A 17094-nucleotide genomic window follows, 5' to 3' on the forward strand; every position below is an offset into this window, starting at 1 on the left:
TGTTCTTGACGGGTGGCTCCGCCTGGGGGCGGTTCATTCCTCCCTTGGTTCTTTGGAGGATGGGGTTCCGGTGCGCCGGTGCCCTGCTGCTCTGGCCTACTCCAGGTTTGGGGGGGATTGCTTCTATCCTTGTCCTCCTCCCCTCCCTTCCTTCCTTTGCTATCCTCTGGTTTGAAGGTCCTCTGGCCATGTCTTGCCCTTGTCCTTGTGGGTGGTTGCCCTTTAGGTTGGGGTGGCTTGGAAGTTTGTTGTCCCTGTCTGTCTTGGGACTGGTCCCATTCCTTGCCCAGGATGAGGGGGTGGGTTGCCTACATGTGCCATGACTTGTACGCATGTTCTTTGCCTCCGGGGCACAGGGGTGGGAGGTTGTCTATGTGCTGGCAGGGTGACTGCGCAGGGTTCTGCTTGTTCTTCTTCTTTCCCTGCCCTTGGGTTCTGCGGTGTTAGCACTACTCTGGTGGTGTTGTTGGTCACCGTTTCTTTCCAATTTTTCTGCTCTTCGCACACTGTTCCCATGCTTCCACAGTTTTTAATCTGGTGGTTCTGCGTTGTGGTGCAGAAAAGTTCTCCGAAGAAAACTGACGTAGGCGTGCCGGGAGCGGGTCTTATGTGACCTCGCTGACGTCACGTACGCGGACGGTGCCTGGACGGAGTCGCGTGATGTCGCCCCGCGCCTGGCGCGCAGGGATGCTGTGGCAAAAAGTTTCCGGATCCAGTCTCACGCATGGGAATAATTCTACGTGAAGGAATATGCGGCTAGTATCGTCTCTACCAGATACATCGTTACCGAAGGTAAGTAACTCGTACGTCACTTCTGGTGTCATGGGTCGTTGGGCAGTGATGCACTTATGAAAAGGGATACTATTTAGGCTGAGCAGTCAGAGCTTAACCTGGGAGATGAGAATTGGCTAGAAACTGAGATACAGCGCTACGCTATAAAATAGCACTAAATAAACTGGAGTTTTTAGCCAGAGATTTTGTTTAGCACCCGTGAAATTCGGAGGAAACGGAGGTCAAAATTATGCACCATGTTCATTAATTTACGTAGCGAGGAGAGACAAATTATGCTGCATATATTCTGAGCAAACTCTGAGGCACATTGTATGGCATTATTGTTTATATAGTTTGATATTTAAACAAGTGCTGATATAGAAAGGACCACAGCTCAACAGGAAACAGGCATTTAAAAACGTACTGGTATAAAAAGTACCACAATATAATGGAAAATACTTGAAACTCTTTCACCAAATCCTATGCAAAATACTATTCACAATCAACCAATGATTATGTGGCAAGTGCGGCAAACCCATAATTATATGGAAATCTCTGTGGCCACAGAGTTATGCAATTTTAGTGCCCGGAATGTAGGTTTTTATCTTCACAATAGAATATAAATCAGTAACATTAATGATCAAAAAAAAAACAAACGGAAGGCCCAAGCCCCATCTTGATCAGAAATGCAACTCCAGATGTTGATATGATGTTATCTTCTCTACACACTTCATAATATGGTACTTTCTGTGGCCCACATTATCCATAGGGAGCGGGGATCATTCGAAATCTTCTCGCTGAGTGAGTTTACTGAGTTAGTGTGTTTCTTGAGGCAGGTCACTCTCGTACAAAAGTAAGACTTCCAAGTCTGTGACACAGTGGCCATGCTGCCTCTTTCTACTGAACAGGTCCTCCGAGCACATCTCTGTGATTGGGTCTTGAGTATGGTCCACAAAGTTAGTGGTAGGTCTTCTCCTCCCAGGGCGGACCGCTTCCCGTTATTGTGTGATCCTGCTCCTTGTACAACTTGGATAGCAGGGCATTGGAGAGGGGGCTGGAGAGCAAGCACCGACACTGCACTCTGAGCTCCTGTGTTGGGCGGGGGTTCAGGCATAGGTTAGGGCTATCTGAAGCAAACAACTGCGTCTCGAGCAACTCTCTGTGTGGAGCCCTGCTTGCAATACCTGCAGTTGATTATGGCATTTCAGAGCCTCCGTAGGCGAGCTAAAAACAGACTCTTGGTTGCCATTTCCATCTCGTTTTAGCATATACAGCTGAGCCTCTCCTCGCCAGGGCCAGGTGACCCACAACAGCACCCTGTGAGACTTCTTTTTTTTCTCAAATGCAGAGAACTTCTTCAGAAGTGAAAGGGGGATTAAAGAAGTGAAACCCGATGCTCAGGCACGGGACTGCCACCTCTACAATCCAGGGGGAGTATAGTCTATTCAAAGGGCGTCTTCCTGGGCTATCTTCGCGGGCAAGTGGGGGGTTAAGAAGAGCACCAAAGGGCCTGCGATGGCCACTGGGTCCCCATGTCCAGGCGGGCCTTCATCAGGCTTGGCAGGTCGACGTGGCTTTGTACATATCCACAAAAAGAGAGTTTAGGCCCTGGAAATACGGGTGCAGGGGGTGCTGCAGCACCCCCAGAATAACCATGCTGGAGTTCAGAAAGTGAATGAGCAATAAAGATTGTCGCATTTGCAATGCTTTGAAAGGCAGGGATCTAATCTCGGGCTGTATCTTCTCACACGTAGCTGCTTATTCTTTTAAAAGGGATATTGGTGGTGGATATTGGTTTCCTTTTTCTATCTGACTGCATAGTGATAGGATTGTGTAAAATGAACTGTGTGACTAATTTGCTGGAATACGGAGAGTGTGAAAGGAAGTGCTGTAGGATATTGCGCACACAACATTTAAATACCTGTAAATGAACTGTACAAATATTTCAAAATACATCAGCAGCAAGGAAAGCACAAATTAGCCACTTTTTTAATTCTGATGGAAATCAATATTTTAACAGGGTCAAAACAGACCAATACACTTTACTTGGTGATGCTCAAATGATCTATATATTCCCTGAAGCAAGTCTTCGTTCTCAGTTGTGCGCGATATTATTTTAGCATGAAAACTGTGCGCAGATTTGGTGGGTATTTCAATCAAAAATGTGCTGTCTGTAAATTACAGTGGCTACCTCACCGTGATTTGGTATTATATTTGCTAGAGTGTCCTCCAACATGCACCACAGACGCATACTACATAAATATGTTACTCATGGTAGTGATTCAAGACTAATCTAATACAAGGTTCTCTACTCGTGTAAGGCTTTTCTTTAACTCTCATAACTCTGCGTTCTTCTTAAGCAGTCTTTTATCCTCGACATGTCAGTAAATCACAGGGTTGTTTATTCTAGACACCGAAAATATTATTTAATCTAAATGTCAATGACCAGGGTCCCAGACCCAAGGGCGTGGCTGTATGGTTATTGCACAGGCATCCCCCAGTTGCCACAGAAACGCTGTATAGTTGGTAGTGAATCAAAAAATTTAAATAAAATGTTAACAATGTGTTAGCGATAAGGGTCTCGTTACTTCTTAAGACTATGAATCATTATGTCCAGGATTTTCAAAGGATTTGATTTGTAAAGTTTTCTCCTTGTGTGTTCCCGTAGCTCCAAGAAGCCCTCCAATGGCCGTGAAGGTGACTTTGATCGAGGAGGGCACTGCACTCGTCTCTTGGAAGCCTCCAGAAGGCCTGGAAATGTCTGTAACCAGCTACACAATTTTATATGCGTCCAAGAAAGCATGGCTCGGTGGAGAGTGGCAAGTGCTTCATATAGATGGTAAGTTCAGATAGTTGAATTACGCTCAAGCCAAAGTAAAGCATTATGAGTCGAAAGGAGTATTCGAGGCAATCATCCAGCACATTTACTGCAATCCGCTTGAAAGTGGGATATAAAAAAATGCAAAATATCAACCATTCAACTGATTAGAATTGGTGTTCATTTTACACTTAGTAATTTACGTCTTAAAGAAAATCACATTACCTTTGGCTTCTGCATTTAGAGTAGGCAAGTTAAAGAGTTTTAATAATGATCTTTATTTAATGTGCACCAAAATATTATTAAATTCCATTGAGTGGACCCATACCATGTGCACAAGCCTGCAAATCTGCAAACAATTAGAACCGCCACCACTTAACCCGATACCCAGAGCACGATATGAAAAAAGCAAGCCATGCAAATTATAGATACATAATATTATGGTGTCTCATCACCCTGACTCCCCCTCGCCCCACCACCCCAGCCCACCAATTTACTTTAAAGCAAAAAATGTATAGGTCTCCCAGCCCTTTCTGAAAACAAAAGAACCTGGCAATTCAGTGTGTGTGGTGGCAGCAAATCTATTTCAGTTAATCTACATTCATTTTAAGCTGCACATTTCTAGAAATAACTTTTTGAATTTCTTTAATTTCGATCTGTGTCAGACAGCAGCACGGGAGCGTTAGCCATATCGCATGATGCATATCACAGCGAGGGCGACGAGCCCAGAAATATGCAGACGCGTTGACGCTGGCCCCTCGGTGGCCCGTTTCACGGAGGAAGAGATGGTAAACTGGGCCGTTCTGCATGCCACGAACCTTCTCGTTTTATGGGCTCCAAAGCAGGATGGCCCAGCAGGCGACAGATGGAAAGCTATCAGTCTCGATTTATTGAAAGCCAATAAGCATCGCAATCGCTATTCCTGTAGTTTGGCCTGTATTTCATTGGGCAAAGGTCATGGAAAAATTCTGGCAGCCTGACAGGTTTATGGCTAGGGCTCTACCATGCCAAAGGTTATGTCAAAAAGACACGTGATCCAGCTGTTGGGAATATATTGGGAGGTATCTTGTTGCGAACTGCTCAGGAGGACTGTAGAACGTGCATATTTTAAGCAGAGGTGGTACATGCCTTTGTAGAGTGTTTTCATCACAGGGAACCTCTTATTGACACATTAATTGAGGGGAGGGTCGAGAGCTAAAGCATTAGTGTGTTTGTAATTAGTAGGAGCGCAACACGCCTTAGTACTGCCCATTAAGCCAGGTGCAGGGTGTATATTTAACAGTTTGTACATTTTAAAGAACACACGTATGGTCCATCGCTTGTCTTCCAGAGCCTAATATATGGCCAACTGTCTGGATGAATGTATACTAAATATCTAATTGCGTCACTTTCAAGTAGGAGTTTGGAAAATGAAGCTTTTACTTTCTTCTCAGGATAAAGATCACAATGTGAGAAATAATGAGCAATTTTTTAATGCTTAATGAAAAATAAGTGCAGGGGCACAATTTTTCTTGTGAGCCTGCTGTTGACCCTTTCAAATGTGGGTTAGCCGAATTACAATCCAGCCTAGTCGTTATTCCTCCTCGTGCCCTTATTTCCAGCTCTCCACAATTCCTGTTTCTTTAGTTTTAACCTTGCAGGTTCCTTTTCATGCCTGCTTTTTCCCGTAGCCATTGCTTTCTCATACTTCCTTTTCTCCTTTTTTCTTTATTTTATGCCTCTTTCCTGCACTGAGTCAAGGTCTGAGATGAAATATAAGCCCCAGTCCCCAAAAATGATTGGTGCCCACCGCCTACAACCATTGGTACACATTAAGCACTGCAATCCAGCCTACTTAATACATCATTAGCCTGCTACCGACGACTATACCAGCTGAACCCGACTTGTATGCATGAGCCGTAAGCGAGGATCTATAGGGAGAGGGCCTCTAACAACCAGTACAGCTCAAGGCCTTTAACAACCAGTACAGCTCAAGGCATAAAGAGTAAAATGCTTTTAGAACATTCCACTCACTGAGGGTGAGAATGTTGTAAATTTGAAAGGGAGAAACAGAAAACTGCTTTTGGAGCAGAAGGTCTATAAAAGCCATCATTGCTGAAGAAGCCATTTACTACAAGCATACATCTTTTCCTCTACCAGACATATCGGCTACTTCTAAAGTGTGGATTTAAACTGAAACACCAATGTTTTCAAATAGAAATAAATGTTTGTTACATGTATTACTGTAGCACCACATTGTGCATACTCCTACCTTCTAGTGTTGGGATAAGACATCTGTAAGTTGTTTTTCTTCAAAGAAGTCTTTCGAGTCACGCAGTGTATGGTGACTCCTCCCTTAGTTGGCAATGTGAATGGGCATCAAACTCCTTGCTTTTTTTTTTTGTCATAGGGTTTGGATGTGTATGGCCAGGCCTCCCAGTTAGACTCTACTGCTCTGTTCAAGCCCACTTGGTCTATTTGACTTTCATATTTGAAAAAAGCAGTAATCATTATCCTTCTTCTGAAACAACATCTCCCAGAGACCGATCCGCCATCGGCTCCTGAACCGGCTAGGCCTGTACCTAATTCGAGCCCATGCCCCCTCGTATTCAACAACTTTAAAGTGGAGAATGTACAAAGAGTGATGGAACGGATACCCTTTTAGAACTGTCTTCAGTTTCACACAAAGTTTTCTTGGACTGACCACCACCAGGTGTGTAACCTTTATATGTGCCCTGATAACAACGAAACTGCGTGCGAGCCCTGCGTGACCTCCGTTTAAAGAAATCCCTTCAATATTGACGGCAGCGGCTCTAGGCACACCATAACATAAGACAACAGGCTTCCAACAATGTTCCTGACAATTTTGGGGGAACGTCTTTCCCTCAACGATGAAGAAAGCAAGGAGGCCAGCCCTTCAAACAATCCGCACCACCAGCTGACTCCTAGCACTTAGGCCATCTTCTCCTCCGGTTTCGGCTCAGAGTGCAAAGATCAGCAGACTTCTATTGATTCTATGGTTTTTGGTCCTTAAATCAAGACCGGGGCAAGGAGCGTGTGTATAGCTGTAGCGGAGACACACACCATCCCTTCTAAGAAGCCTCGAGTTGAGGCAGAACACCGCCCAAAAGGGTCGGGCGACAAGTTTTTTTTAACAGACGCACTATGAAGGATCTGGCTGCGCTTCTGCTCTCTGGATGGCTTCAGTGTCAGTTGTATAGTTTGCAGGCTTTGCAGAATGTGTAATCATTTAGTTGTGCGCAATGACTTTCAGAGAAGGGGCATGTTCTGCAATAACGGCAATCAGAAGATGGACCAAAGAATATTCTACACTGTACACAACATTATTTGGTCTTGTTTCTTTGACCCCACATAAGTAATGTTGCAGCCTGTCTGCAGACAACAGAAGTACCAGCATTGTGTCTCCGTTCAGGCACATAAATTTACACCGGCGACCCAATGCTACTAGTGTTCACGCACAGAAATACAAACATGGGGGTTTATAGTCGGAGCCAGATCCATTTATCGGCTACAAAGAATGCTCCAGTATTAGGGCTTATGCAGGTCTCAAATAGATGTGTCTTAGGGGTGTGGAAAGAACAGTCTAGTCATTCACAGTAATTACGTTCACATTCTCATAAATGCTCTCATAGGTGTTGTAACAGAGCGGCTGAAATGGAAAGTGAAGTCAGAGGAGTAGATTCGGGTGAACATGCTGCCGCCAATGATGGGCTGCTCTAATGACGTGTCACCGACTATAGCAATGTAAAGCAAACTACATGAACCATTTATTATTTGTATAAATCCAGTGAAGACAAACTAATGCTTCTATCTGTACAGACTTGGAGCACAGTGTGAATGATAAAGGATGCAGTTGTAAGAGTTTGTTCTGGGCCTTGGCTTACACCATGGCATATGTTTTTAACAGTTGTACTCATGCTTGTAGACATCAGTGTTCAAATATTTAGTAAATCTCCGCCAATTCTCTCTCGCACTTGTAGGTAGGTTTATGTGTGCACATTGTAAAATTCTCACAATCGCACCGGGTGGGGATAATGATTCACATCTATCCTTGAGATACAGACCGGGTCAGTCCCTGCGATACATGGCATTAACCTGGGCTTTTAAGGAAAAGGCCTTATGTTGTGAGCTTAGTGAGTGATCCATCCCAGAGGCAAACAGGTTGGCTTGTTGCACCTAAACTCCCCCTTTGCAAATGCGCTTCCAAGGGAAAAGCCCTAATCACTGACTGCCCAAGGTCTTCAGTCAAAAGGACTCGTAACACAGACCACAGAAATCCGATTCCGATCCATAAATGCTAGTAACATAACATAAACAGTATATACGTGTTTGGGCCCATACCTCGGCCCCAAAAGGAACTGATACCTTTTAATATCCATATAATTTTTACCACCATTTTTACTTCCCTGTAAATAAAGGCCAGTAAGGCATTGGTTTTGCTGTCCATTTACTACTTCGCGCCCTATACTAGCTTCTAACCCATGTCCGCCTCTTAGCGTGAGCCGCGGCTGCTCATCTTCTGTAGCTTGGGCAGTCGAGCGCCTGAAAGTGAGTAACTGGTTGCCTAATTGGACTACACCAGTGCCGCGTGTCGTGTGCTTGGGCACCCCTGGTGAAGGTCCGTGCCCACTGGGGACACTGTCCGTATTCGTGGTTGATTCCGAACCCATCTGCATCCTGGAGCTATCGAACATGGCATCTTCCGCTCCCAAGGCTCCGCCCCTAACCTGTCCGAGCGCACGTGCGTCACCCGGAGCGCGCCCTCAGCCGGACCCCTTCAGGCGAGGCCCGGATGCGGTGTCTCCACGTGCAGCGGGAACAGAGGGCTCTCTTGTTCGTCGAAGCGGCTGGTAAACGAGGGACTGTTTGCGCAAGCAGGGCTTGTTTGCAGCAGGAGCCATCTCCGCGCTCCTCCCGCCTCTCGGGAAGGGTTTCTGCCTTCACACATCTTGACGGCTGTAAATCCAGAGCTGCGGGCAGCGGGTTTCAAAGGCGGCATTGAGAAAGGCCTTGCCATATTGGAGCCTGACCTTTGTCTGCTGGCGGTGTAAATATTACTTTTCAGGAGGGACTAATAACTCGTGCTGTGCTCCAAGAATGCAGTATCTTGATGAAGAAACCGGTGCGCTTCAGGAGTTTTAAAACCGTGTTCGCCTGAAACGTGTTTCTTTCAATTTAAGAGGCGCATTTCACAGGAACGCATTGCTGTCTTTCTGCACATGTCCGCTTTATTCTACTGTTACTTGGGGGCCTTGGACTAATGTCTATGTGCCGCGCAAGGCATTACACCCTGCCATCGCGTATTACAGTTTAACTAGCTCTGGGGGCAGGGAAGGCCTCTCTGCCTAACTGCTCTAAGTTTACAGGCTAAACAATTGAGGCTACCCCGCCCCCTAAGTACCTTTAACTATCCAGAGGCCCTGAAACTCTGCCTTCCTCTGTTCCATGGCTTCTCCGTTACCCGACTCACAAGCCTCTGTTGCTCTCAAATGACTCATGCTCTCTAGGTCTCTGTGCTTCATCTAGGGACGTTTTCTTCCTCTATGACTCTGTGAGGAAAGTCCTCTTTTCGGCTATCCTCAAGTTTTGGACTAATGCTACTGATTTTTGAACTCCGAGTGCACTGATGCCTGCTAACCAGACCTCGTGCCTGTGCCTTGACCGTAAACTGATATATTTTGGCTTATACCCAATTGGCTGAGCTAGCTTACCTGTAAGTCTCTATTAAATGGTGCCCAGGGTATGTAAGTTAGAGAGTCCGACTAGCAATTGCAGCACTGGTTGTGCCACCCAGGGTGGAACACAAGGTAAAACGGGACTCCCAGCCCGCCATTCGCAGGCTGGAAGAGCAGTTTAACTGCTAGCCCGACTTTCCCATTTAAAGCAATGGCAAAGTCCGACTTCCCCCTGGTATATGTGCAAGCCATCCCTATGGCAGGCTTATTAAGTCCCAACCCCGGGAACAACATATTCCACAGGCAGAGTATGAAACTTTGCATGTTTTGAGTAAAAACACGAAACTGTTGTTTTTACTGTGGAAAAGCTTGGTGTCCTAATTGGCTAGTGCAAAGTTACACGCTGACCCCTCGGCAGTGCTAACTCTGGAACAGTGTGACCAAAGTGGATCATCCAAGGTATCAAACAATTCGTTACATTAAGCCTTGTTAATGTAACAAGTTGTAGTATACAACTTTAGCAAAGTTGTCACTTTCTTACCTTCATTACTCTGTGTCCATACAAGGGTGTTCTCTGGCAGGAGATGTCATCTCCCTCCTGTAGGAAGCCACACAGGTGTTGGCCCAAAAGGCGAGCTTCAAAGGAGAAACTGCCTTTGACGGGCAAATGGGTAACATATGGAAGAGGGGCTGCTCCATTGCTCAGACAGATAGGCTTGCACTTGGGACAGGTGAGGGGAAAACAATTGTCAAACCGGTTTTCCAGGGGCATGTAGCCACACCTCAGGGTTAGGCCAGGGAGCACCACACGCCGGGAGAGGGGTTCTTGCTTTATTGGAAGTGGATTGAATGGTGCATCCTGGGATGCCCAGATGCCGCATTAAGTTGAAAGTGGTCATCAGGTGAGATGGTACCTGGTAGCCCATTGGCTACCAACCGCATCCTGCCAAGGGCATTATCTGAGCATAAGTAGGGCACCTCAAACTCGGATCTCGACTGGACAAAGGACCAAAAAAGGACGCCCCTACTGTGGAACCAGCGAAGAGAGGCTGCACCGAAGTGCACTGCACCTGTTGAACCTGGTGGAGGTACTGTGCCTGATTTGTCCTGCTCGAGGACATCTCCAGAGCCCATTCAAAGCCAAGAGACTCCAAAGGTCAGTCAGCTGAGAAGCTTGCTGGGGTAGGTTGGTAGCCCAAAGTCTTCAACCGGCCCTTAACCGCCTCGGGCAGCACAAGGGACCAAAACCCGATGCACAAAGTTGCACCCAAGTTTGCTGAGCCTGTGAGTGTCTTTGGGAGTGCAGCTGGGTCCCCCCAGAGGACAAGTTATTAACCCCAGGAAGGATTGGCCCGTGATTGCGATTAGGCAACCAGTAGTCCAGTGGTGACTGGACTCCTGCCAGCACCGAGAGGACTTTGAGGAACGTTGACCCTATGACCAAGACTGCCTCACCCCCTTCGTGGACCGATAAGTAGTCGCAGCAGAACCCCCGTTGTCCCCATCCCATCCACAGAGTCCTTTGAGCATCTTCTCAATCCTTAATCCCTTGCATCAGTACCAGTTGCATAGGAAAGCCAAGTATAAATATGCCTGGACCCGACTGAAGACTACTTCACTTTTTGAGGTAACTGGTTCTGAGGACCTGGTTGAGGACCTACTTGAGTTGGTCGCCTAAAGAGACCACATTACATCTAGCCTCAGCTTTGTGGTAAAATTGTTTCTAAGTGTCAAATTAGTTGAATTTGCCAATGCTTGTTCGTGGTTGAATAAAATAACTTGTCTTGCTGTACTTGTAAAGTCTATATTTTTGGAACTCTCTAGTGGATCTTTTTCGTTGTGGTGTCTAAAAATGCATACAATTCCAGTATATTTTTATAAATTGGTTTTCTTTTGCGTCTCATTGAATTTTTTTCCCCAATCGTATTGGTGCTGTTTGAATGCTTGACAGCTGCTCCTTTGTGTAAGCCTTGCTGCTCAGAGCCACAGCGACCTAGGGTTAGGCCAAAGGTTTAACAAACGAAACCTAAGGATTCTAAAGGGTTTGGTAAGTGGTAGCACACTGTGAGGTTGCACAATCACACCTTATAACACACCCTGTTTCTTCACAGGTGTTCTCACTTTCATAGGGCCCTGTCACTTTTAATTCCTGCAGCTTTACAACTTGGCTCCACCAATCTCACACAGCAGTGAGTCTTTTTAGCATCCTATATTTTATCTAGAGACTCACCCCTTGTCCGGGTAGCAGTGACTCTCCCAGGAGTCTGTCACTTTGTAGAGGACTCTGTCATTATCCCCAGTTTTAGGGCTATGCTAGAAGTCTCTTAATAACTTAGTTCTCTTAGTATCGAATGTGGCTTTTAATATCATATAGCTCTATTGGTATCACAGGTTTTGGTCACTACCTATGTGACAATATCGAAATCTTAAGGATATGCCATTCTAAACCAACTAAGTCAGTAACCTTACTAAGGTTTTAGTTTTGTCAGTGTTGGGGGTGTAACTAATATGTATCTGTCTGTATGGTTATTTCTAAACACAGCGCACATCTTCAGTGGAAGATCTCTTGGCGCTAATGGGTACAAAAACTATTCTCCAAAGACAAGCATTGGCATAGCCAATAGGTCTCGCCTTTGGGACCTTATAAGTGTTTAGCCTTGCAACAGTTGGTGTTGTTGCACCAAGGATATTGTGCTGGATAACTAAATACTTATAAGGTCCCAAAAGCGAGACCTATTGGCTATGCCAATGCTTGTTTTGTTAGTATTCGACATTTTACATGTTACAAACGGAGGTTTCCATTCATATATGTCACTTTTGCTGATCAGAGAATGGGACTGTGACTCTGGTAGCTTTAAGGAAAGGGTGAATCCTAGTCGCATCAGTTGGTAGGAGAAAAATAACCGAGCCTGTGAATGGATATTTCCGAAGGACAAAGACAGTGCAGCCCTCGCTCAATGAGAACTGCAGTTTGCCCCTACCTGCAAACTTTTGTTTGCACTTCAATGGTAAGAGCACCGTGTTCCGGGTAGGCTTTCATCCTCGCTGTGCGCTAATATTTACACACTTAATCGTTAACAGCGACTATGCAAGTAGTTTAATCCCCTTTGGAACGTTTGAACTGTGGGGAATCTCGTGATCTCTAAGGGGTGCGCCGTGATGTTTGGTTCACCATGGCTACTCGTCTCCTCTGTGGACCTGCACGGGGTGAGGGGGCTCAAGGTCAGCGGAAGTGGGGGTGGGGGGGTCAGGGTCAGCAGAGGTACCCCTCCGACTAGGAGCCCTAGGCATCTCTCACTTCACCTGACCCACTACTAGCACACCGGGCAGGGCAGATTCAAAATAACCAGATCTGCTAAAACCCAGCAAGACTAGTTAGTGTCCTCTTCTCGGTTATTTCTAAACTAGCACCCCCCGGGGCTTAACGAACGGATAGCGCGAGCGTGCCACCCTCCCTAGTGGGAACCAGGGCAGTAAGGGCGCCTCGGACACGGTGCCACCACTCTTGTTGATACGCTCATCTCTGAAACACACCAAGCCCGCAGCTGTGTATGTGGGGGGGCAGGATAAAAGCGCGCCCCGTCGCCCGGCTTTCATCCAGGCTGTTCTTTCCATGGCACCAAATAAGAACTGGACTAGAAACAAATAAAACAGCAGCACACACCTCCTCACGCTTATAGCAAACAAGGAAAAAACGCACGCAAAAAAAGCGCTCGCCAGTCAGCCACTGTTTATTTTTACATCGCACTGTCACTGTAAGCACGATGCAAAAATAAACATGCGGCCAGCTTTCCTTCTTCCATGAAAGGTTTCTTGTCTTTAGGGGGCCATGTGTTTGAAACACATGGCCCCATAAAGCTAAGAAAAGCTTTTACCACAGATGTAAACCAAGCGAGCCAGTCCAACTGGGACGGCTCTAAAAGAGAAAACTGTAGGTTACTGGAAGCTCTTTTCCAATGGCTGGCCACCGTTTAGCATAAACGGTGACGCCAGCCAATGGAAAAGAGGGGCGGGGCGTAAACCCCGCTAGTGAAATCTACCCTAACTCATTAAATCTGGCCAGCGAGACTGCGCATGTCTGCGCAGCTTACGCCAGGCGAGACCTAAAAAAGCTGTATTAGGTGTCAGGCAGCGGGGTCTTGGCAGTTTCTGGGGGACATATGATTGGTCTGATTATTTCGTGAGTGTTAAAAGGAGCAGTTACCACAACCTTGGAACTTGCTGCATGTAGGATCTATCACACTACTCGGAGCTCCTCACTCTAGGAACCATGATGAGAAGGTTAGATGAAGACCACAAACTTTGCAAATGCAGATATTTAGTGAATTGTGTTAGCTAGAGAGAAGTAGAAAGGTAAACAGGATACATTAGTCAGGCTGATTTAAAACATCTTTTTTAAGGTTAGTGCATGCAAGCTTCTCATTTTGGTAGAGATGTGGTAAGATATTTCAAACTAGAAAATACAGGCTGTAAAGCTTTGAATATATTGACCATTGTGTTTTGATTTCCGCTTAAAAATGCACTTAGAGCAGAATGGTCAGAGAATTGCGTAGCTGATAGTAAAGTTTTGTCCAACTGGTCTGCCATCCTTCTAACTAGACAAACTAGAGTGGAACAAACACCAATAGACTGAAGTTTTAGTCTTGGGCAGTATTTTCTGTCACTAAGAGCTTGGGTTTTGAGGAGCTAAGCGTAAGTCAGTTGGTACTTATCCATCAGTGCACCTCATTAAGCAATGCAAAAGTGAGTGGAACTGCAGATCCTGTTGGTTCTGAGTGTTAAAAAGAATATGGTTCTCATAGGCATATACCTAAAATGTAAAGCCTAGTCCGTGCAGCAAATGGCCACTGGCAGAAGATACAGGTTAAATAAGAGAAAAGGTAAGAATCCCATAGTGGTGCTGATGAGTAGGTGTCAAGTTGAAGCAGAAGGTAGTCTGAGAGAAAAGATCAGATCCAGTCGATTGACTGTCCCTGGACATAAACACTGACAGTGTCTGTAACAGAATCTGATGCTCAACAGAGTAGTTGCTCATTCTTACAAATTAGCTGGAAAAGGCTCACTCCATATTCAGGTAAAAATCTATCTAGTTTTTTTCGTATCTAAGTTTGGTTTCTTGTGCAAAGGGTAAATAAACAATTTTAAGTATCAAATAAGCAGATAAACCTTCGGTATTAAAAATGAGTTAACTCATTGGAAAGAAAAGGGTCAGCAGCCAAGTCCCAAGCTGTCAAGGAAGCAAAAGGAGATAAGGTTGAGGTTGAAGATAAGCATACCGCTAATTTGGTTAGAGGCCATCTTCAGAGGCAATTACTTCCTGTAGCCCCACAACTTTATCTAGCAAAAAATGTTGCTAATTTATCAGTTAGGTGTAGTTCGTGTTCCACTTTTGCCAAGGTGGCAAATAAATGGGCTAACGTTTTTTGAAGGATGAGTTTTTGAAAATGTGTGAACTGAACCTTTAATCTTCTCAGATTTCTAAATATCTAAAATATAAAAATAAAAAAAGCGCACAGACTTTAATATGAGAACGGGTAGGGTAGTGGTCCCAGGATCAGGCAAGAATGCATAAGACGAAGTAAAACCTCCTGGGAGTCTTGCTAAGCATGTATCCAGTGCAATCAGGAAATCTGTGCTTTCCTTGGAGCACTCTCAGAAGAGTGGGTTTCCGTCTCCACGTTACTCTCCAAGTACGTTCGGATGATCAGTAGTCAGGGGTTCCATCACTACTTTGGTTCTGTCACCTTCATTTCATTCCTGGTGCTCTATCACACTAGTAGGACTTGAATGCTATGTCATACCTCTGGGACACTTGTCTCAAAACTTTAGTCAAAATCCTAAAGTCTTGTCCAAATACCAAGTTCTGTCTGCATTTCAACCTAGGGCTCTGAGGATATTTTAGGGCTATGTTCATATAATTGGCTTTGTCCAAATTTTTAGTCTGGAACTCTTATCTATACTTCTGCTTGTTTGCCCTATAACTATATCCACGCCCTATACCTGTAAGCAACGTGTATAGCACCACTCACGAAGAACATTATTTTTGGGCTCTTGGTAGAGCCAGGAATGTTCAGCAGGCTCATTAGAAAGAAGTTTTACCTTAATGCACTTGTACAGTTATAAGAGTATGATACATAGCCTGTTGTGCAGTTGCTATTCATGCATTAATGTTTCTTTTTTCAGGAGCAATATCCATGGCTTTACTGGAAAACTTGGTGCCTGGAAACATCTACATTGTCAAAATTTCAGCCTCCAATGAGGTCGGAGAAGGACCCTTTTCGAACGCAGTGGAACTGCCCGTCCTGACCAGGGAAATATCAGACATAAGCCAAAAGTCAAAGCAGTTAGATTCTGCTAACAATGAAGGTGAGTGCACAGATACTTGCTGCATTTTGCAAGCAGGAAGGTTAGTGATGTCATGGACATTTAAGTACCTCATGAGACATAACTGCAATGTCAAGCTCTATTGCCCACCTTCCCGCTCCACTTCCCCAACTTCCCGCTCCACTTCCCCCTTGAACCCCACAGATATCTAGCCATTGCATACCCCTCCCAAACTCTCCTGGGGACATCAAGCCATTGCCATTTTATGGATCGTATAGTCTTTGGTCACCATTGGAAACATGTAGCCATTGGCTACCTCTCGGGATATAAATTGCCCTAGTTTGGGAACATCCAGCCATTACCCACCTTTGGGGAAATCCAGCCAGTGCCCCACTCTAGGAACACCCAGCCATTGGCCACTATAAGAGACATCTAACCATTGCCTATCTATGGGGAGGCTATCCAGACATTACTCTCCATTTCAAATAAAAATATTAATTCATGGATTATTCCTATAGAACATATCCATGATGATTCGTAATGGCATTTTTATCCAGTTTATTTTCCATTTTGTATCATTAATAATATGAGGTTCTTCTTGCTGCCAGTCTTTTGCCGTTGTACAGAGTAAGTGTCTTAAGTGGTTGAATGCTCTTGGTTGTGCCTCTTCTTCCAGTGCCAACAGTAGCCCTCATATTTATTCACTTTTACCCAATCATTACCTAATCCAGCGCTGGGATGGTCACTTGTGTGCTTCAAAATGAAAATGCCCGCTTTGCATGGAAAGTTCTTCGTAGCCAGGGGTACTACTAAATTATTTCATTTATCAATGTAATCAAAATGTCAGTATTAAAAAAAACAGGGGCTGTGAGTTAAGTATCCGCCATTTCTTTTGTCAAACTGAAGCCTTTTTGGTGTGTAACTGTGATTACTGTTGTGTAAAAGCCAAGGTGTGTGGCATTCTAAGGTGTGTGCTTCATCTGATATTGCAGTTTTCTCTGGCTACTACTCCTTGGACCAGAAGTCGATGACGGGGATCATTGTGGGAGTCTGCATAGCATTGACCTGCATCATCATCTGCATCCTTATCCTCATCTATCGGAGTAAAGCCAGGTATTCCTTATCAACTGGGTGTCTTTGGGGTTTTGAATCGGGTGGTCTGTAATTATGTTCCTGTACCTGGAACAGTAGAAACCCTCGTTCGCTAAATATGGGTTGTATAATGAGTGTTCCCACCAGTAGTGCTTTAAATGAGGATAAACACACACTATATTTCTTGGAGTAAGACATGCTTACAAGCTATTCCTAGAAATACATTAGTAAGTCGTGGAGTAAGGCACAAATACTCACAGAAAAAGCTTTGGTAATCAGGTCTTACTATTACCGTACAAGTCACATCAAAGAAAGGAGTAAAACAAAACCAACCACCCTTGGAAACAAGTTTTGTGTCCTAAGAAAGGGGCAGAGCCCTACTGCCAAGCAATTCAGTGGAGCACTGCTAAATTC

General features: G+C 45.0%; 1 protein-coding gene across 2 annotated transcripts in view; it reads left to right on the forward strand.

Moving 5' to 3' along the window:
- The window catches only part of PRTG (protogenin), a 230503-nt gene that overhangs the window by 203662 nt on the left and 9747 nt on the right, over nt 1-17094 (forward strand). For both annotated transcript variants that reach the window (XM_085644135.1, XM_085644136.1), the window contains 3 exons: nt 3440-3610; nt 15448-15630; nt 16581-16701. In XM_085644135.1, coding sequence (XP_085500261.1) covers nt 3440-3610; nt 15448-15630; nt 16581-16701 — 475 coding nt within the window. The remainder of the gene's footprint in view (nt 1-3439; nt 3611-15447; nt 15631-16580; nt 16702-17094) is intronic.

Source organism: Triturus cristatus, chromosome 3_1 (genome assembly GCF_964204655.1).
Source record: "Triturus cristatus chromosome 3_1, aTriCri1.1, whole genome shotgun sequence".
NCBI classification, from domain to species: Eukaryota; Metazoa; Chordata; class Amphibia; order Caudata; family Salamandridae; genus Triturus; species Triturus cristatus.